This window comes from Dermacentor albipictus, chromosome 5 (genome assembly GCF_038994185.2).
Source record: "Dermacentor albipictus isolate Rhodes 1998 colony chromosome 5, USDA_Dalb.pri_finalv2, whole genome shotgun sequence".
In the NCBI taxonomy this organism is placed as follows: Eukaryota; Metazoa; Arthropoda; class Arachnida; order Ixodida; family Ixodidae; genus Dermacentor; species Dermacentor albipictus.
Genome location: NC_091825.1, coordinates 12,291,373 through 12,313,815, shown reverse-complemented (window position 1 = coordinate 12,313,815; position 22,443 = coordinate 12,291,373). Strand labels below are relative to the sequence as shown.

General features: G+C 47.7%; 1 protein-coding gene across 1 annotated transcript in view; it reads left to right on the top strand.

Annotated features, from left to right (window-relative positions):
- The first annotated feature begins 3,610 nt into the window (after window positions 1–3,610).
- The window catches only part of SamDC (S-adenosylmethionine decarboxylase), a 186,151-nt gene continuing 167,318 nt past the window's right edge, over window positions 3,611–22,443 (top strand). Inside the window, exon 1 of the mRNA XM_065451714.1 lies at window positions 3,611–3,892. Coding sequence (XP_065307786.1) covers window positions 3,777–3,892 — 116 coding nt within the window. The 5' untranslated portion in view covers window positions 3,611–3,776. The remainder of the gene's footprint in view (window positions 3,893–22,443) is intronic.

Sequence of the window (22,443 nt, the reverse complement as noted above, 5' to 3'; positions counted from 1 at the left end):
GAAAGCCACCTAGAGACAGAACGCAGCCTGTTCCCATATCCACCAATGAAGAGGTAATCAACCCTGAAGTACCTCACGCCGGATCAGAGGCAGGGGAAATGCTCCCCGAGTCAACTCACACGGTATCGCAAGAGGCGTCATCGAACAACTTCCAAGTCAACAACCCAGGTGACGAAGCTTTGCACGTCAGAATTCCAAGCTCGACAGATGAAACTCCCACAGCTAGTGAGGCGCAAAGGAATTGTGCTGAGTTGAAAAAGCAGTTGGCAGACATGGAAAGAAAATACGCCACTCTTCAAGAACATCACACAATTGCTAAGAACGCAATCGAAAACCTCAAAAAGCAAGTGCAAAAGCTTGAAAGTAAGGCGGATAATTTCGCAAGAAATACGCGGTTCTTGAATTCAGATCAGATTTCCGCTCTTTCTAAAAATAGCACCCAGGGTCACACATGGTCTGCGGAGACAGTTAAACAAGGTTTGCAAATTAAGTTTGCTTGCGGAACGACCGGCTATGAGACACTGAGGAAGTTGGGTTATCCTCTTCCGTCCAGCAGGACGTTGGCGCGGAGAATCCAGGGACTGAGGTTCCTTCCAGGAATTCTTCAAGAAGTTTTTGACGTCATGAAGTGCAAGGCAGAGACTATGGAAAACGTGGAAAAAGACTGCGTGCTGTTTCTAGACGAGATGGAAATAGCTACGGCGTTTGAATTGGATAGAAGTGAAGACATTCTCCTTGGAGGTACAACACTTCCTTCAAAGCCAGAGAAGCCCGCCAATCACGCGTTGGTGTTCATGTTGGGCGGAATTAATCAGCGGTGGAAGCAAGTCATCGGATATGAATTCACTGGCCGACACGTGGAAGGTGCCCTGCTCAAAGACTATGTTCTCGACATCACCCGGCGCTGTAGCCAGATTTCCCTAAGAGTCCGTGCAGTGACATGTGACATGGGATCAGCAAATCGAGCAATGTGGCGAGAATTCGGGTTTTCGAGCCATAGAAATTCCACCACAGTGTGCTCGATACCACACCCATGTTTGGACGGTAAAGAGCTTTTTTTCACTGCCGATGCAGCACATGTGTTGAAGAACCTACGAGGGCAACTTTTAAGCTCCAAAGTTTTTACACTGAGCGCTGCCACCGTGCTCGACAACAACCTTCCGTCACCGAACGTGAAACTGGAGCACGTCCAGGCAGTGGTGGACTACGACGCAGAAAGGGAACTTAAAGTAGCCCCTGCCCTATCGGAGGTTCATGTCAGCAGCGGCCACTTCACAAAAATGAAGGTTAGTGTAGCTCTCCAATTCTTCAGAGAAGCTGCACCGGCCATCCGATTTTTGGTAAAAGAAGGGCTGCTTGACCCATCTGGGGAAACGACAGCATGGTTCATGGATCTGGTGTCAAAGTGGTATGCCTTGATGTCGTCACGCCATCCCACTTTAGCTTTAAGCAACCGGAATATGGACAAATATTATGCCGCTCTGAAAACATTGCGCCTTGCAGCAGAAACAATTCAAGGGATGAATATGGGCGCCACATCTCAATGGAAACCATCCCAAGCTGGGCTCCTCATTTCCACGACAGTCGTCCTTCGCCTCCAAGAAGTTTTCCTGGGCAATGAACGCTACGAATTTTTCCTAACGAGCAGGCTACTTCAAGACTGCCTCGAAAATCTTTTTTCTGTAGTACGCCTAAAGAAGCCAGTGCCAACGGCATATGACTTAAAATGTGCTCTGAGGCTTGTGAGCGTGAGCCAGTTTCTACACACACCGCGAACAACAAACTATGAGCTTGATGATCGAGAGTACCTCGTCGACCTCCTTTCTCAAGCAAAGAAGCAGTGCTCAGAAAATTTGTCCGAAGAAATAGACGACTCTGAGATTTTGTTCATTGAGGAGCTGACGTCAACGGAATGTTGTATTTTATACTACCTTGGTGGCTTCATCCTGAAAAGCATCGTAAAGAACGTATCCTGTTCCCAATGCAAGGATGCCCTCCTTGGAGCAGCAAGCAATGAATATGCCTCTTTGACAGTTCTCAAGGAGTATGTAAGGGATGGACGGAACTTGATCTATCCGAGCAGTGAAGTGATCCGCACTCTAAAGAACTACGAGGAGCACTTCACGGGTGTTATCGCGTGGTGCACAAACAATATACACACTATGAAGTCCCCGCTGAAATCGCTTACGGAATACCTTGCGAAGGTAGACCGGCCATGCCTGAACACATGCGCAGACCACAGGGAAGCAATATCTAAAATGCTGATAGCCACCTACACAAGACTGCGGCTACGTATCCATTTACGTCAGTACCCAGCCACACGTGCCGGAGGTCACGGAAGCAAAACTTGTGCTGGTGTTAGTTTAACTTAAAGACGCTGTATTAAGTATGAACTTTTCGTATACATGCACATAAGCATGAGAAAAAGTTAAGTGTAGTAATCATAAGCAGCATTACAACTGCAGTGAAGTGTTTTCGTTATCATTTTAAACATCACGTATTTGTGGATCAAGGTATTAAATCATTGTTTTTCCTTGCGCCTAAGCCTTCATGTTTTAATTGCATGGTCTACGCATGACAGTTTGCAGCCAGGTAATCCTATGTCACCACGGCGAAGAATATTACTAGTGGACGTAAACATGCCGTGCATCCGTAGTTGAATATGCAGCAGTTCCCTTCCTTCGCGTACTTCGCCTACTTACCGCTCTGTCCATATGTCAGCGCAACGACAGCAAGTGCACGACGGCGAGAAGTTGCCCGCCGTGCTCATCTAACGTTAAAAAAAAAAAGATATCCGATATACCTTCACTAATCGTCTCGAAATAGCGAATGCGTCACCAAATCTTTACTCCTAGTTTTCATCTACCCTAGAAAAGGTATAATTATCAAAGGTAAAGGCCCATACAAGCCCCCACTGCCAGCGGGGCCAGCACATTCAAGGCGCGTCACGCAGCCAACGCGCGCACCGCGACCAGCGTATGCAAGAAAATGGCGGCCGCGCTAGCAGACGACGTGGTTGTCCTCACCCTAAACGGAGCGCGGGCGTGCATCAGCGCGGGCGTGAATCGAGGCACCCTAATATATACGTCACTGCAGCGCCGATAGTGCACAGACACCGTGAAGTCACCGTTACTTAAGCGCGGCAGGTTTGCCACAAAACTCAGACTACGTATCTAAACTACATTTACCGACGGATAAGCGTCTACAGGCCAGATGATGCAAACGACGCGACGCAGCAGGAGCAGACGACCCGCGGCTCATGACAAAAGATGCGACTGCAGCGCCGGTAGTTTCAGTGATAGCCGTTGCGGCCCCATTGGCCAGTGGGCTCGCATTGGGAGCTGCGAAACTGAAGTATGCTTTTGCTATTATGCGACGCTACGACTGTCTAGGACGCTACCTATGAGCCGTGGATTTAGACACCACCTGTATAATTTGTAGCATCTATTCATATATTGTACAATTTAACTGAAATTAAAAAAAGAGAGATCAATTAGGAGTGCTCTAAAAGAGATAATTTTGTAACTGACAAAACCTTCGCGACACGAGCGTGTTTTTCCCTAGGATGTGACGCACGTCAACTGATCAACTTCCGGCGATCAGTCGTCTGCTCAGTGTGTTGTTGCTGCCCGCACACCAACCGGCATTGGAGCTTGCGCACTCGGTTCGTCCAGACTCGTGTGCATCGCCGTCGTTCCACCGCCCGTTCGAACCTGCGGCCTCAGCGGCAGCGTGTGCTCCCGTCCTGAGCCCGTCGCACGCTTCAAGCTGTCGAAATGGATGTGCAGAACAATTATTCTGACTTTTTTGAAGGAACTGAGAAATTACTGGAGGTGTGGTTCAGCCGCAGTGACGGAAAGGATGATAACTGCGACCTCCGCAGGATCTCCAGGTAAGCCGTTTCCGCGCATTTGAAGCTTTCTTGTTGCGTTATTTAAGCAGACCACATCGCAAATCTACTAATTAGACCTCGGCAGTTAAAGTAGGCTCACTTGAGGCGCACCGAGTGCGTGGATGCATAGGCCTACGCCACTGCTCTGAAGCCGTGCAGTGGAGAAGGCGGGCGCTCTGCCCTACGCGCCCCCCATTCATTACTGGCGTTTGCGTACCTGCACACTGCAAGGCTGGGGACCTTTCGAGTGCGCAGCCTTTCTCGTAGTTACAGTGTGCGGTTGATAGCGGACAAGACTTTCTGTGCGCGAACGTCAGGCCTTCCGCGCATATATCGCACGGTCAGTGCATGCAGCTACGAACCCGTCCGACTTGATTCACGTTTCGATGACCGTCGTATTACTACGTAGGCAGCCGAGTACTGCTATCGCGCGCTGCACGTGCAAGCTTATTTTTGAGCCATCGTTCTTATCGTCTGCGAGAGCCACACGGCCGCCTGAACAAAAAAGTATCTATAAACGTTGGCCTGAACGGCGCTGCCCGCTTTTTTTCACGCACCGGCTTTCGCCGGCCAGAGTCGAATCTGTAACTATTCGCCGGGACTCGTAATGGCCAATCGCCGACCGAACCGGTGCTGGCGTCATGCGTGGCGCTTATCGCTCGCCTATACTCACTGTGCCCAAATCGGCCGTTTCTCGGCGACACCTTGGAACGTGTATCGCGCGATTGCTCGCGAGCCTGCTGCTCGTCTCACGGCTTGCACGCTTCGTGTGGCGCTCCCGGTGCCACTACTCGCATCGTTCGATAGCCAGCAATCGCGAGCTCGCTGTATCTACGAGTGGCTTTACATGCTTGTACTGATTACGGCTATCGGCATTCTCGATAAGGAACGGCCCACCATTGTCGCACGCTGCTAGCCTTGTGCGTGAGCGCCCATCCTGAATGCAGCTGCGCATTGCTGACACAGGGAGAACCGCGACGCCGTTCTATCTCGTCGCGGGGATCATGCGCGCTGGCGGATCCCGAGGCAAAACTCAGCCCCCGCGGGTTTCGATGAGCCACGTGCCCTCGACTTGGCGCTTTTGACAGACTGCACTAAGCCTGCGCCCCAACAAATTTCAGGTCGCGTGCGCTATCAGTCTGCAACGCCAGAAAAATGCGTTTTCAAGTTGGTTCAACTACTGGATGTCTTTTTTACGCTTTCAGATAACCCCCATCTGTATTTTCCGCCATATCATTGAGTCATTTTGCTGTGGGCTTCCCTATACTGCCCTGCCTCGTCTGTAGGTCTTCCTTGCGTACCCATAGCTAGCCTTCCAGCACCCCTTTCAATAAACTCCGGACCAGTTTCGGGTATCTCCCTAGATGCGTCACGCCATCTTGCGACTGGTGGACGCCTTCTCGGGTTACCGATGAAGCAAAGGCTCGTTCGTACTGGTGACATGCGCGCCTGAGAAATACGCAAAGCGTCAACAAAGAGCAAACGCGTGGTGGTCTGCTTAGGTAATCACACGCTGGTGCGGCTACGCCATGTCTCTCATTGGCGTATACCAGACGATCGCCATAATGGATCCGTAGGAGCGAATCTGTTGCTTTCCTGGCGCGCCTTTGAGTCCGCACTTGCTCGGAATGGCCGGTTTTCCCAGCTCATCCATCTGCGCCTCTCGCACGCGCAGTCTGCGGGGGGAAGTCGCCCGCCCGGACTCGCCGACTGTGGGACGTAATGTTTGCTTCGCGCGGCGCAGGGTTGGACCAAACCGTCGTCAGAAACATGGTGCACGCAACTGCCTCATTTGAGTGCCAACCCGATGTAAACTTGCGAAGTGAAATCCTTTTCTGTATGGAATGCCCTTGTGGCGGCTGCTAGAAGGGTTTGATGTCTACTCGATGCACACGTGCAGTGTAACAACTGCTTTCTTAGGACCCTTCTTCCGCGCCGCTCGTTAGTCGGTTTACACGAACGACATGAAAATCGTAACAGCGCCAACACATGCATCCACAGAGTAACAAGGACGAGACACAAGCGCTGACTGTCAACTACATTTTACTGACGGAACACGGATACCTTACATAAGGGGAAAGGCAGAAGTAGTTTTAATGAAATTACACGAACGAGACGCAAGAAATCGCTCGCAACTATTTCTTTGCCATATTACAAACCAAGTTGATTTGCGTATTAATAAGGCGCGCAGTGCGGCACCGTGATGGGCCACAGGGGCGTAACAATGGGGTGGGGGGGGGCTTATGGAGCTTCAGCCCCCCCCCCCCCCCCCCCCCCCGGAAATATTGTGCTGTTATGCACCGCCGACAAAAACGACCCCGGCGCCGGAAATCATTCTGGGTTTTGTCTAGAATGTCTTTTTGATACTCGAAAAGACTTTTCGGCGCGAACATAGCGAACTCGGGCTGGATTTCGTCCTTGCACCTGCGGCCATATAACTCAAGGAGCCGAGCACAGTTTCAGGGGCGTTTTGATGGCGAGTGGGCTCGTCGCGGCATCCCGCAGAGGCCGCGGAATCTACGGAGGGCATGGATTTCAATTTCGAAACTTTATGGGCGCTAAGTTCTCAAACTTCTGATGCAAAAGGACCATTGACATTTCCAAAGTCGTGCTTTAGATTTTTAATTACGGAACATTGGAGGTTTAATGTTCTCATAAAACATTTGATGCCAAAGGTTGTGACTTCGGGGTGGAGGACGAAAGACGGGCTCGTTCCGCAGACGAAGAAGAAACGAAAAACTTCGCACAATAGTTACGGACAGTGGATGATAGCGCACAGGTAGCATCAGACTGACTGCGCGGCTGGAAGCGACTCTCTCTCCTCACGATGGGCCGGTTCTCCCTTAAATCCCTTCGGCGACCCCTCGTCGGCAGCAACCAGGCGGGGCAGGCTGATGACGTCGCCCGCGTCGAATTCTTGATTCGTCGCGAAGAAATGGGAGCTCCCGTCGCCTCGTGGTAGCCACGTGGTGCTCGTAGTATGGCACAAGGTCCATTGACTTTTCTAAAGTCGTACATCGGACCATACAACGAGACAAGCCAAATCAACACCCTATCAGACAAGTTGGCAAAGCACGCAGAGAGGTCCGATGAGACAAAGTGTTGTGGTGGTTCATTTGTGCCGTCATCTCACAGAAGTGAATATCATTTTTTTTTCTCCTGCGCCAAAGCATACAGCGCAATACGCTAAAGCTAGGAAAGATAACTACACTTTTTATGTATTTTTCTACTTTGACTTCTATTCGCGAGGACACATTCAGCCTCTTCAATTTTCTTGTTCTCGCTACCCGCGGCCTGCCAGAGACAGCTAGAGCACATGCGTTTTTCTCGTGTTACCCCGACCACCGCGCGGCGCACTTCGGTATGCGTGTTCCTCTGGCCAAGTGGATTTTGACCTGGCAGTGTTTTGGACGCTTTCTGGCTAACAGATTAGAAAAAGAAACAATGGTCGCTCGCCGTGGGGACAAGACGGATTGCAACGTGTTCGCTTGAGGGCATCACCTTCACTTCGATGTTATTGCAACCTCTCCGGAAGCTCTTTTGTCGTAGGGCACTCATCAGTATGCGTATGGGTCTCTGTGGGCCAAGCGTCTCTCGTTTTCTTCGATATTCCTTCGGTAGCCACATTAGGTGCCCATAGTAGGCATTCGATTGTGGCCAACATGCGTTCTTTCGCGTTTTTTAAAAATCTCGGTGTCCCCGCCTCACAAAAGAAGAAAGGACATTGTTGCGGCGCAGCAAATTGGGGCAAGGTTAAAGTTCAATTTTGTTACTTCTTTTGCGGAAGCCAATGGGGGTCTCTCCATTTGCAGGGTGCTCTTTTATTATTGCGATAGTAATTGTACGTACAGTCCAGGCGCGTTCCTGCCGTCGTGTTGAGTATAAGCTCCAAGGGCGGTACGCGCGAGTGAAATCGTTGGGGGGACGGGTGAGCCGACGGCTGTCCGCAAGAGAGAAAAATTGGAAGACGTTTGAGAGTCGCCTTTAAAAGTGGAACGCGATAACATTTGAATATCTCCGACTGCTTGGCACGCTTCCCGGCAACGGGAGCGTATGTAAGCGTAATGTTTACCGGGAAACGCTGGCCGCGATGCATCGGGGATCTCTGATCTGTGATTGCGCAACGTTTGCCTTTTTTGACGCATTATATACACTGGCTTTCGCTTAGATATGTAGGTTTATTGGAAACTTTAAATATCTTGTTGCGAGGTTTTATGTATACATGCATTAAACTTTGTTACCAGTGAGACCTTTTTGCCCTTTATCAAGCTGTATGTTCACATTTGTATATTACATTGTATATTCGCATTTCTAATGTATATTTTGCAGAATTCCTTCTTTCTATATGTGATCTCTGTTGTCACTATATTTTTGGTGCAGTTAATCGCAATACACGACCGGTGACAGCTGCTCCTGCGGAATACATTCGAACAAAGGATAGTGTCGTTGAGATCTTCCCATGGCCGTTGCATATGTACAAAAATACGAAGGGAAGTCAAAAAGTGAAGGGACTTTTGCAACTCCTCGCACTAGGGTTTGGTAACACTGCTAGTATCCAGCGCTCTGCAACACTTTTATGGAACGTGTCACTCTTATTCCCGCGTCGTTAAACATGGCGGCTCCATTGTCGATCTGCACCATGGAGGAAATGAAGGCAGTGATTCGTTTTGCGGAAGGTATTAAACCTGCGGAAATTATTCGCCGAATGCAAGCGCAGTATAGTGAGAGTTCGTTATCGCGAAGCGGTATCTACGAATGGATAGAGCGTTTCAGACAGGGAAGAACTTATTTGTGTGACGAGGAAAGATCGGGCAGGCCATCGATGGCAAAGACTGAGGACAATTTGAAAGTCGTTGAGAGGATAGTGATGGAAAACAGGCGTATCACATTCGACAAAATCGCTATTGCTTAACATATCAGTCATGGTTCAGCGTATTCCATCTTGCACGACAGGCTAAATTTTCGGAAAGTGCGTGCAAGGTGGGTCCCGAAAGAATTGTAAGCGCAGCATCAAAGGTTGGACTACTCTAGCCAACATTTGGCCCTTTATCGTGCGAGGGAGATGCAGTTTTACAGCAAATTGTCAATGTAGATGATACTTGGATACATCATCATGAACCGGGTAGTAAAGCCGCGAGCATGGTTTGGAAACACTCATCACCAGAAATCAAGAAGTTTAAACGTCGACCACCAGCGGGTAAGTTTATGCTAACACTATTCTGGGACATGGAAGGTGTGGTAGCCGTTCATTTCACCCTACTGTGGACAGTGAGAACTATGGCGATGTCTTGCGAACTAAACCGAAATTTGCAATCAGATCCAAACGTCGTGGAAAACTGCGAAAAGGTGTCATCCTGCAGCAAGATAACGGTCGCCCACATTCCACCAAATGGATGGCCGAAACAATAAAGGATCAAGTTGGGATTCGAATTGATAGAACACGCGCCATACAGTCCAGACCTGGCTGCAAGTAATTTTCGTATCTTTGGACTATTGAAGGGGACTTGAAGACGATGCAGAAGTCATTGATGCGGTGCAAAATTGGTTACAAATGCAACCAAAAAACTTTTTTCCGACGGAATAAAACATTGTGGAATGTTGGGCAAAGCGCGTTGAAATGCAGGGTGTTTACGTGGAAAAATAATGTATGTTTCAGTTTTCTATCGTTAAAGTAAATGTACCTTTTGTCCAAAGTCCATTTGCTTTTTTGCTTCCCCTCGTGTAAACAATTAAGGTCATTGAATTACAACCTTCTTTAAATATTTGTCCTCAATTTGTTCATTTCATGGCCTTCACGTTTTTCATATCAGCTTTATGCACTGCCTTGCTGGTTTCGAACTTGTATAGTTCTAAAGTTCGTGTGATATTTTGTTTACTTATTAAATAGACAAAAAGGTGGAAGCATTGATATCAGTTATTTCTAGCACAATTTTTGGGGGACGTACGAATATATTCTTCTATGAAAAAATACATATTGTACAGGTCTTGACAGTGCGTAGCGTTCAAGAATTCGTTTAGGGCATCTTTAGCAATGACGATGCAGTTATTCGTGTATTTGATCCATCGACAAAGTCTATAAGGAGCAGGCCCAGCTGGAACGTGAGCCCCCCCCCTCCCCCCCCCCCCGATCGAAATATCTGGCTACGCCTCTGATGGGGCCCCCCCGTGCCGCTGTTTCTAAACTGAATGTTTGATGTTTAATGACGCAAAAGGTGGCCAACGAGCGCCAAACTGTTTCTAAACTCGGCCAGTACGAGTCTTCACCGGCAGTGACAAAGGCGCTGATTGACACTACTCAAAAAGGGGCGTAACACAATTCGTCTGTGCGACATCGTGTCCCAATAATCGTGCAGCGTTTTGTAGGCAAATAGGACATCCGTCCAATGCCTAATTTGGGGTGCATCCCACTACAGACGTCCCCGGAACGTATTTCGGCCAACGCTTGAATAGCTGTGCTTCCAGATGGTTTGGCGTTCACTTTCTTTGTGACAGAACTGTTTTCTACCGTGTTAAAAAGCTAAACCAAAGCTATCCTTCCTGCAGATATCGTGGACATCGTACCTTGCCTATTTTTTCAACTAATTCACCTCAATTAATAACGTGAAAATTAGACATCTGCCTAATCGTAGCAATTGCTACAAAGGAAACCCATACGGGTTCCTCGAAAGAAAAGCCTCGCAGTTGAAGAAAAATTCATCCTGATCCGGTACTCGAACCCGGGACCACCGCCTTTCCGGAGCAGCCGCTCTGCCATCTGAGCTAATCAGGTGGCTAGCAGATGGCAGGGCGAAGTCAAATTTGTCAACTCGAAGCAAAGGCAAGAGTTTGACGTAATAATTATGCGGAAACGCCCTTTAAGAAGTGTTCAAGCCAGGTAAGCAAGCTATTTGGGATTCCGATAGATGCGAGTTTTTGTAGTAGGTGATTGTAAGAAACGCAGTCGAATGCTTTCGGATAATCGAAGAAAATGGCTTCAATCTGCAAATGAAGGTCCATGAATTGCAGATATAATGGGTGAACTCGGCGAATTGGGTCTCGCATGAAAATAGTTTTCTGAATCCGTGCTGGTGAGGGTGAAAGAAGTTGAGATTCCAGGTGAGGCATTAGGTTAGATGAGATTATATGTTCTAGTAGTTTTGAAGGAATGCTGGTCAGAAAAATTGGGTGATAATTTATAGCGCGGGAGTGGTCGCCAGTGTTAAAGATTGGTACGACATGGGCCTTTTTTCAGTCGTCGGGCAAGTTCTTGGTCTTTAAGGATTGCGTAAATATTATGTATAGTACCTGGCTGGATATGTTACTGGTGTTAACAAGTAATTTGGCGTTAATGCCATCACACTCAGCTGAGGTGGTTAGTGAATTAATGAGGCTACATATGCCATCAGGGTTGATCTTGATGTCTGGCATTTTTTAAACTGAAAGTGGTGGTATTGGTTCAATGGCAGCGTCATTAGAGTCACTGAGGTGAAGTAGTCGTTAAGAGCTGACACGCATTTCTTAGAGTTAATGAGATTGCCATCCGGATCTGTTAGTTGTCTGCCTAGTATGTGTCTTCACTGAAAGTAAGCGCCAGAATTTATTGGGATATGATCGTAGAATAGTCAGAAGGTCATGATTAAAGAAGTTATCTTTGGCTATTGTCAGCTCCTGAATATATTGGTTAGCGCACAGTTCGTATTTTCCCGATGTTTCTGAGTTATTTGTAAGTTTGGCTTTTCTGTAAAGCCTTTTCTTTTTAGTATAAGCAGAGCTTTGAGCCGTTTATCGAGCCAAAGTTGAAAACTACCGCCCTATAACAGTTTTACCTTGTATAACCCAAATTTTAGATAAACATATGCTGCTCACTATGAATAGCTTCCTTTATACTAGCAACATGTTATCACCGCAGCAATACGGCTTTATAAAAGGCACTCAGGCACATTTGGATGATTTTTCCGATTTCCTGAATTTCTGTTTCGAAACTAACCAGGTAGCGTGCGCATTGTTTCTTGATGTAAGCAAGGCATTTGACAGTGTCTGCCCCGACTTGTTAAGGAAGCTTTCGATGATGGGATTCCGTGGTTTGTTTCTGTCTCTTCTCGATAGTTTTCTCCGGGACCGGTTTCAGTACGCCTCAGTTCAAAACATTCACCGCAGCCTTTCGCCAATCAAAGCCGGTGTTCCACGAGGTTCAGTATTAAGCCCTCTTCTATTTAAATTTACGTTAATGATCTGTCTTATGCAGTCCGCATTAAATTATTTCAATATGCAGACGATACAGTGTTAGTTTCTCCTGCAAATTGGTATTCTGATGCAGCTTCTCATTTACAAGAAGCAGCAACGAAGGCAATGGACTGGTTCGCAACAAATTTAATCGACATTAACGTATTAAAAACGGAACTTGCCTGCTTTCGAAGTCCTTTAAAGAGAGTACACTTGACTAGGTAAGTAATATTACATAATTCAAATTGCAATCCATGTTCTTGCGATCCTATGGACTATAAATAATCCCTAACATATGTCGGTTTGAGTTTTGACAGCCATCTATCTTGGAATCCGCATGTTATGTCTGTCAGAGGATTCGCTCAGTGCTTTGTTTACTCTATAAAATCCGTCGCCTCATGCCGATATCAGTCAGGAAAACCACAGCGCATGCGTTGTGCTAGTGTTGTCCGAATCCGCCTCTTTCATGGCGCGACGGCGCATGCGCCCTGCCCTAGCGGATTAGTGAAACGTTTTGGAAGGGTCGCTCGCCGGGGAGTCCCCCGAAAGAGAAAAGCGCTCGTGCCGTGTACCGCGCTGAAACTCCACAGCTCGACGTCGGTGCGCGGCCGAAAACGCGCGTAGACCGCAGCTCCACTTTAAAAGAGAAAGTAGCCAGGGCATCGTCCGAGTTGTCCGGACTGCACCGTGAGCCAGGTAGTTGCCGCCTGTCATGAATGGCTCGCTAAGTTAACGAAAAACCCGTGCGTTACACTTGGGCGACACTTAAGTACATCACGTTGCTGACGAAGTCTTTTTGCAGAGCCGGTCCTCACGTGCTGGTGGTGGCAGCGCGTTGCTGACTGCACGTACTCGTAAGGCGCGGCAACACTGGGTCGATACGAGACCGACAAGACGCTCACTCCAACGATTGATCGACTCTTGTGCGTCACTGAAGCCTTTTTATCATACCACGTCGACAATGACGCAACAGACGAGCGGAAGTTCTACTGCGACGGGCTTTCTTGTCGAAGGCAATAGCAAAATCAGCGTGCCGACCATCGTTCGACGGAACCCCGAGCGATGGGCCGTCGAACCGACAACACAATAGCGACAGCGTCTTCACTTGTATGTATAATTAGTCGAACTCAAAATGAGTCAAGCACGCCTACCAAGTTTAAATGCACAAGATTTAACTCACTCAAGCCGTGCCCACGAAGTTTGAGCCAATGTCGATTCTGTTCAGCGAAGGTTAACCTGGCGCCGTCGAGTTCGTGCACCCGCTACCAGCGGACCTGAACTGAAATGTAACCAGTTAGGTCGAACGAAACTGCTTTTATAGTTGAATTCTGGCCTTAGCGATTTGAAATCAGCTACACTTCACTTCGCACGGCGCGTACACAATAAGCGGCAAGCGGCGACACAGCGCTGTGCCGACATCTGTACGTCACCGTACCTGCAGGCCGCATTCGCTACGTATATGGGTGGGCCTGTAGGTGTTGCTTTGCCGACACATTTCTCAATTTCAGAGATGCACTGTTTGCCTCTGCGTCAAGCGGCAAGCAAGAGACGGTGTATTCAGTGTACAGCAGCATAAACAACCGCCCCGCTCATTTATACCAACGCCGTGTGCGCGAAGGCATCCGCGCGTTTTTGTGAGAGAACAACATGGCCTGCAAATGAGCACTTATGCGGGCACAGCAAACATACGAATCTGAGAGGAAACATGCAATGAAGGATCGTTAATGTATATTAGGAACAGGCGGGGACCCAAAACTGAACCTTGGGGGACGCCTGATGTTACGGGAAGAAATTCTAAGGTAGTATTGTTAACACTGAGGGACTGTGATCGGTTACTAAAATTTTTTTATCCATGTTAGGACATTGGGGTGGAAGTTCAAGCGAGAAAGTTTTAATAATAACCGTTGATGAGCTACTTTATCAAACGCCTTTGCAAAGTCAAGAAAAATAATATCGATCACAGTGTTAGTATAGAGGTTTGAGTGTAGGTCTTGAAGAAATGTAGCTAATTGAGTGTCACATGACAGGCCTTTACGGAAACCATACTGCGACGGATGGAAAAAGATATAACTGTTTAGGAAATTAATTACGTGTGAGTATATGACGTGTTCCATTAATTTGCAAGGGATACTAGTTATGGATGTGGGACGATAATTTAAGGGTGAATTACGGTTACCTCATTTGTAGACTGGAACGACCTTGCTCTTTTTTCACTTGTTTAGGAGCGTGCCTGATGATAGTGATTGGGAATACGGCAGGGTTAAGTACATGGCAGAGATGCGCTTCGTCTTTTTTAAAAGCTTTGAGGTGATATCGCCAACATCGGCTGATGAGGATAATTTGATTATCAATGAGTGCGAATATCCCATCTGGTGAAAAAATATCCGGCATAGGAGACATGACAACAGGGAAAACCGGAAGAGGCACGTGCAGTTCGGTAGTGAGAACAGATGAAAATGCATTGTTAAGCAGTTTGGCCCAGTCAATATCAGGTAAAATTTCACCACATTTAGAAATTCTGACACCAGGGGATGACTGGGGATTGATTATCTGCCAAAAATTTTTTTGGGTTACTGCTGAGCATGCGGGGTAGGTCTGAACGAAAAAAAGCGCTTTTGTGGCCGGATAGCTATCGGGCAGGCGCGTTCAGATACGTAGTATTTTTCCCAGGAGCTAGGGCTTGGCCTCAGTTTAGCGAGGCGAAATAGACTTTTCTTTCTTTTTTTGACCCGCCGTGGTTGCTCAGTGGCTATGGTGTTGGGCTGCTGAGCACGAGGTCGCGGGATCGAATCCCGGCCACGGCGGCCGCATTTCGATGGGGGCGAAATGCGAAAACACCCGTGTACTTAGATTTAGGTGCACGTTGAAGAACCCTAGGTGGTCCAAATTTCCGGAGTCCCGTACTACGGCGTGCCTCATAATCAAAGTGGTTTTGGCATATAAAACCCCATAATTTTTTAAGACTTTTCTTTTTGTTTTCTGGTTTCCTTAGTGCGTTCGTGAACCATGGTTTGTTGCGATTAAAGCGAAGTAAGATAGTTGGTATAAACTGCGCAACGAGGTTAGTCTTCATATTTTGGAAGAGCAACCTGTTTTCTTGTACCGAGTGATTTTCAAAACCTAATTTAAATAATGATCGATAGAATGCGACTAGTTCGTTTATCGTGGCATAATCCCCTTTTTCGTACAGGCGGATTGTCTTCTGACCCGAATGGTAGGTGAAATTGAGAAAACAGCATGAATCACTTTGTGGTCACTCATTTCGCGTAAGACGCGCTTTCCGGACGAGGATGTTGGCAGCAGCGCCACGAGCTGCACGCGCTGGCTCTGTTCTCATCTGGGAGAGGTTGAAATGAAGGCGAATAATTCCCTGTCGTGCTAAAAGGGATTGTAATTGAGATCCCCTACAAGCAAGATGCAAGCGTTTGGGATTTTTTCGTTAAATGGTTCAAGGTGTTCAGATCGCGGGGGAAGTCAGGATTGCTGTTGGGGGGGTGGCGGTAACAGACACCAAGAAGTAGTAGCATGCGGATTAGTGCGAACGATAAGCCATATAATTGCTAGGTCAGTGGCCACACGGACTGTGGAGCACACTGTAAGTCGGATACAACTTTAGAAAAAAGGGGGCGTTTACTCCTCCGAGGCGGATGCACACGAACATCCACCAATGGGCGCGCACTCTGGACCGACGTCACGCGCCGGACGGCCGGTGACCCCGCCGTCGGAGAAGACCGCCGCCCGGGCTTCGAACTGGGCCAAATCGCGTCAGCTGTGCGCGTCAACGCCTCGTCACAGTGAATTTCCAAACTGTTTGTGATTGTCTATCATGCCGGAAATATTACTGCGAGCTTACGATGCGGCATTTGTGCCGCGTGCGTTTATTCCAAGCCGTGATCCGGCGAACAAACATTGCAGCGAGCATCACTGACGCTGCACTACGCTTTGCCTGAAAACAGGATCCCACGGTGACCGCTGCAAACACACATCCTGCCTGTTTGTTCCATGTCTGTTTTATTTCGCTCCCAAGGGAAGTTACCACGAGAAAAGTTTGAAAAACTCTGGTGCCTACTATCAGCCGCGGATGTGTTCGTGAACTGTGTCGCTGCGTTTCTCGTCGGACATGGTGAAGTGATGGAGCAAAACCATTCTCAGGAAAAATGGGAAAAGCGTGCGCGCGTGAAACAAACCTACGAGCGTCTCTACAGAAAATATTTGCAAAAGAAGCCTCCAACGCAAAGATTGGTCGCCGTCGACTTAGCGTGAACAATCGTTTTCAGCAGTGAGATGGCCGAGCGTCTAACGGCGGTGCTCGTGCGTTGTGTGGCACCGTCGATTGATTGCTTTCCACCAGTGCTCACCGCGCGCGCAAGCTGTAGAGTGCGTGCTGTGGTACAGTCACGCATAAGTTGTGTTGCCAGCGCTCGATATGGTTTCCCACAACATAGCTTCGCGCTGCTTTTCAATTCTCGTGATATGTTGCATTAAAAATTCCCCAGACAGTATTAAAAGAACGGTTAAAAAAAAAAACATACGAGAAGGTAGGCACAGCAGCTTGTGAACCCGCTCCTTTAATACCTCTACCCAGGTCTGTTTGTAAATGTGTGTTTTCTTGCGTTTGTCAATATTTTTTTATTTCCCACGTTTCTTTATATTTGAGTTTTTCTTAGTTTTCGCGTTTGTGTGCCTGATTCCATGCATGTTTGCGCATACTGTTATTTCTGTCCTTTTATTTTATATTAGCATTTGTCTTTGCTAGTTCTTTCAGCAAAGTCTTTACACATTTTCATTAACGAATCTCATTCAAAGCACTAACTCCTGTACACTGCAGGGATGGCCTCTTCCATCTCTTTAAAACCTTTCTCACTGGTCTACCTCGTCTTGTCAATCTGCCTACTCGCTGTGTTTTCTGTGCTTGCTTCTTCTGTTGTTGCTTCAGTGTGATTAACCAACTTGCTCAAAACAAATTTTGATCGCGTATGAAGAAAGGTTTCGAGATACATTTTCTTAAAAGCGTCATATGGGTTGAACTGCAACTTTGCCTCTTACCTCTGTTCATGTTTATGCATCAGTACATGTGGCAGCTCGCCAGAAGTGAAAGTGAAAGGCTGCATATTGCGAAGCAACGTTTTTCTATGCTGTTGCATTTTTCATGCATTCTGTCTTAGTAAACACAGTTTTGCTGCCCATCACATATGATGGTAAAAGTTTTCAACACGAATAACATTGTGAAGTGGGGTGTCATTTCCTGCCTGACGCTTTCGTCGTTGCGAAAACATTTTTCTGTGAATGGAGCCGAGCGAAGCAGTGCACTGAGAGCTTTTGGAACTTTCACCATTTATTACTTCATAAATGTCATTGTCTGAACCTGGCTGTCCATCACTATGCCCATGGCTTGTGAATTAAATAATTGCCTCAATAAAACACGTTCAACTTCACTCAGCATTTTTTAGTACAAACAATGCTAGCAGAGCTATTCAGGGTGAATAATTGTGCTTACATTTGTGTTACTTGCCCGGTCAGATAAACAAATACAACAATGGCTGTGGCATGGCTGTGATTTGATGTGCAGGCTGCGAATGGTGCCTTTCAAGCGTGCCCTTGACTACTGCTATGAATAGCCACCCAAATGAATATTTTGGGCCTCGCTAAGCTAACGATGCTTGATAATTGTTGTCCTATTCGCATTACTTGCCTGGGTCAGATAACCAGGTTAAACAATGCCACCACATGAATGTGTTTTTGCATGCAAGCTGCCAACAGTGGCTGTCATTTTCGTATTGAGTGCTGCCACTTCACCAACAGTGGCGACGGCATGACCGCGCTTCGACGTGCAGGCTGCCGATGGCGCCCTCCGAGCGTGCCCCCGACTACTCTCCAAGAAAGGTTTGCACCCTTTGGAGTGCCCCTTCTGCCACACAACAATCGTCATCTGCTTTGATGCGTTTCCTTTCTTTAACGCTGCGAGCCCGGTACTTTCCAGTAACGAACGGCATGCGCCTTATCAGCATGATAGCATTCATGACAGGATAGTAGCGGGTGCGGCACTTTCAAGAAACACATCAAGGCAGATGACGATTATTGTTGTGTGGCAGAAGGGGCACTCCAAAGGGTGTAAACTTTTCTTAGAGTGTACTGCTATGAATGGCTACCCGAATGAGTATTTTGGGCCTCACTAAGCTAATGATGCTTGATAATTGTTGTCTTCGCATTACTTGCCTGGGCCAGATAACCAAAATAAACAATGCAAACACATGAATGTGCTTTCGCGTGCAGGCTGCTAAGAGTGGCTGTCAATTTCACGTTGACTACTGCTTTTTCGTGTGAAGCTGGATAATGGCTGCCCGAACGAGCATTTTGGGCCCCACATATTTATTCAGGGTTAATAATTGTATTTGCATTCAGATTTTCCAGCATTTCAGCACGTTTCCATGCCGATACTTATATTGAGCATGATCTGTGCAGGACGTTGCTTTTTCAGAATTGAGCTTCCATTAAAAGGAATGTGTCACCAAATGAACTGCTTATTTATTTGAGAGGTCACGGGAGAATGCTTGGCTGCTGCGAACCCACCGGTAAAATTTGGGTAGGCCTAATAAGGGCTGTTCTTTCGTTAATAAGAAGCTGTTATGCTTCATCGAGTGACTCAATGCCGGACAGCTCGCAGTCGGAGTCGCTTTCTTCACTGTCATCTTCACCCAGCTGGATGATGATGGGTTGGATGTGGTCACTCCTAGATGTATCAAGCCTGAACTTTGCCTCCAGATCCATCACGTGGTGAATGTTCTCCTTCCATTCTTCTGCCGTTACATGGTTGATTTTTTTCCCTCAAGACGTCTTCGACCGTGGACAGCTTTAAATCTCTGTTGCCCGCAGCGATGCCATTTTTCACCTTTGCCCACACGAGCTCAAGAGGATTAAATTCGCAGGGGTACGATGGGAGTCTGAGTAAAATGCAACCGGACCTTTCAGCTGCATTGTCTACGATGTAGCTCAGAAAGCGCGGCTTTACAGATGCTACCAACTCAAGCAGCTGCTTTTTAACCATGCTTTCGCTGTAGGTGATGTTCTTGCTTTTGAGCCACTCCTGTATTTTTTCCTTCTTCCAAGCTGTCGTCGGTAATTTCTGTTCTCGCCAGGAATGGTAAGGTGCATTGTCCAAAACAATGACGCTACCAGCAGGCAACTTCTGCAGAACGGTATTAAACCATCCCTCGAAGCGATTGCCCTCCATTTCTTCGTGGCAGTCGCCCGTTTTTTGGCCTCGGAATATATCGAAGCACCCGTCGACGAAGCCATCCTCGCTGCCGATGTGCGTCACAATCGGGCACTGGCCTTTCCCAAGAAGGTTGTTTCAAACCCGTCGACAGGCCATTTGCTCGAGCGCATAGGCGTCCGCGCTTCTGAACACGGTGTCCGTCCACACGATCGACCGAGTGTGTCCCGCCGTCACCCATGTCTCGTCCAGGAAAAAGATCTTTCGGCCTTCCGCCCGGTAGCGCTCCACGTCACGAAGGTAGCAATTCCGCCATTCAGCGATGTCATCCCGGTCGATAAGCAGTAAATTGCGGCTCCTCTTCTCGTGCTTGAATCCGATCTCGACAAGCAGACGACGCACAGTACACCACTTCAGTGATGGGAGATCCATATGCTTCGAGAACTCGTTAGTTATCTTCTCGACCGTCGGTATCTCGTTGCGGCGAAAGAAATCGTGCACACGACCTCAGCGCACACAACGTGAAGCTGTCATACTTCGTGCTGCATCTTCTTTCTCCGCATTTCGTGGGCGCTTTCGCGAGGACGTCGACAGCTTTATACAGTAGGTCGGGGTCGACAGTTTGCCACCCGAAATATGCGACTCTTTGTCCTCTCTCCTCACCTTGAACACTGTGCTTTCGCTGACACCGAGCATCTCGGCAACAAACTTGGTCGTGGCCTCCACGCTGTGTTCAGGCTCCCTGTTACGCCAATACGTGTAGCAGTGGAGGATCATATTCCGTGAATCGATGTTGAGGGTGTGGCCACTCTTGTTCTTGTCGAGGTTCCTTGGTGGTGTGGACATCGAGGCGACACAAGGCTTGTTCGGCAACAAAGAATCGCATTCCGATGTCACCTCGTTGGGCTCCATGTCGGAAAACTCGGACGGAATGCCTTGCGCGAACTGGCGAGATTTCAGGTTCGCAAAAAAAAGGAAAATATTTGTGAAACACAAAACCAAAAAAAAATATAAATTCTATGCTATTTAACACAATGAGTGTTTATTTAATACGATGAATGAAGCATTTTTGTACCTTTCCTGCCTCGAGTATTCACGCCCCAGGTTTGTAATGGTTGCGATAAATGCATTGTTTTATATAAGTACTTGTCCAGTAGCAATTGATTCATTTTCAGCTCGGAAAAAGAGTAGTAAATGTGCCGTGTACATGTAAACAAGCGCAAAAGCCATGCCGAGCTGCTCTTTCTACTTTTGTCAATTGCCATGAAGCGAAAGAGCAGACGACAGGAAGCGTTGTGGAAGGCACGGGGTTATTTTTTTGTCGTGATCCGGCACGTGCTGTTGTACATCAGAGCTCTACTAAACGAGTCATCAAAATACAAGTCTTCGTTTATACCGAGAATTGCGCGTTTCAGAAGCACGATTTTTTGAGCGGGATTATTTTAGGCGCGGACGCAATCGGCTGTCGCCCTTCGGTCGTCTGGGCGGGGCCAGCGGGGCCTCCCCTTTTTTCTTAAGTTGTATCCGATGTTTTTTTACTGCGATAAGAACGCCACCGCCCCGAGTACCCCGCCTATCTTCACGAAAAACATCGAAATTCGGTAGTTCACTAAGAACTTCACTGTCAGCGACATCATTGGTAAGCCATGTTTCAGTTAGTATAAGTAGATCACTGCCAGACGAAGATACTAGATCTCATACTTGTTCTCTTTTCGAAAGAAAGCTTCTTATGTTAGTAAAAACAACAGATTGAAGAAGATTCGGGGGGGGGGGGGGGTGCAGGCAGAGCATGTCGAGACGAATGACAACGCGGTAGCTATAGTTCTTTTACGCATCGGGATGCTCCATCAAAAATGTAGCGTTTTGAACCTATGAATAATGTTTTAAAGCGAAGAGAAAAAGGAACTGATTGGCTTCGTGCAAAAGCGACTAGATGTTTTCGCGCGTTCTGTACCGGCTTAGAAAAACCCGTGCTGTAGGAAGTGTGTTTAAGCTTGCGGCCATTCGGCAAGATGGCTTCTTTTGTTTGAAAGAAGGAAAGTTTGACAACGATGGGCCGGTTACGACCAGGGATGTATCGACCAAGGCGTCGCGCTCGCTCGATTTCTCTTGGCTCTAGGGAAACATTTAACTGGTCAGAACACAGCCGAATGACCGGTTATTCTGGCTGAGCAAATGCTTCAGATATGTTAGCATCCGTAATGCCATAAAAGATCAAGTTATTGCGCCGACAGCGGTTATCGGCATCAAGGCGAGTTTCAGGGTTGCAAACTCGATGGGCCGTCTCAGCGGTGTTGGTTTGCACGGTTCCGAGCTGCTGCCAAAAGGGCTCAATTTGCTGGCAGTTTGTTTCAACGCTTGTTAGACGTTTACTGAGCTCGATCAGGGCGTTATTAGTTGCGAGCAGCTGATGTGTAAGATCCTGGACTTCCGAGAGACGTTTGGACTGCCCAGAAGATAATTTCTCTAGCTCCTCTAAGACTGCCGCTGTATCGAGTCCAGGACTCAGCTCAATATCGCCTGATTGCAGCACCAGGAAATGCGCAACAGCAAAGCACTCACACGCCATAGAAAACACACTGGTGGCTCGGCAGCTGTACCAAGAGGTAATTGCTCGTTCTTTTAGCATATAAACTGCGTGGCGGACCAACCTGCATGGCGAAGAGCAGCGGGTTAGTGGACACAGGGTTCGCACAGCCCCTTGAAACCCTTGAATATCCTTGATATTGACACTATAAGTTCAAGGGCCCTTGAAACTACTTGAATACCCGTGAGCTCCTTGTAATCCTTGAAAATCCCGAGGGATTTGTTCCGATAGAGAAAATTAACGACGTACCTCTGCAAGTCACGCTGAATTAAAAGGCCCTTTCGCTTACGAATGCCCATGAAAACAAGCTGTGTTGACTAAAGGTCAACATCAAGAAGTTTCGGTTTTAAATCCCGCAGCCCCTACATCGTCTAGCAACTAATATGCATCGGAAATTGAATCCAATCCAATGCGAGGCATATCGCTCGGTCGGTTACAGTGCCTAAAATATACTCTAGTGCACCGTCCACCGAGCGTCTGCAACGCGCGACGTTGGCACGGGCAGCGATGCCTGTCGGCACCATACTAAACCGTGGGGAGTTCGAATGG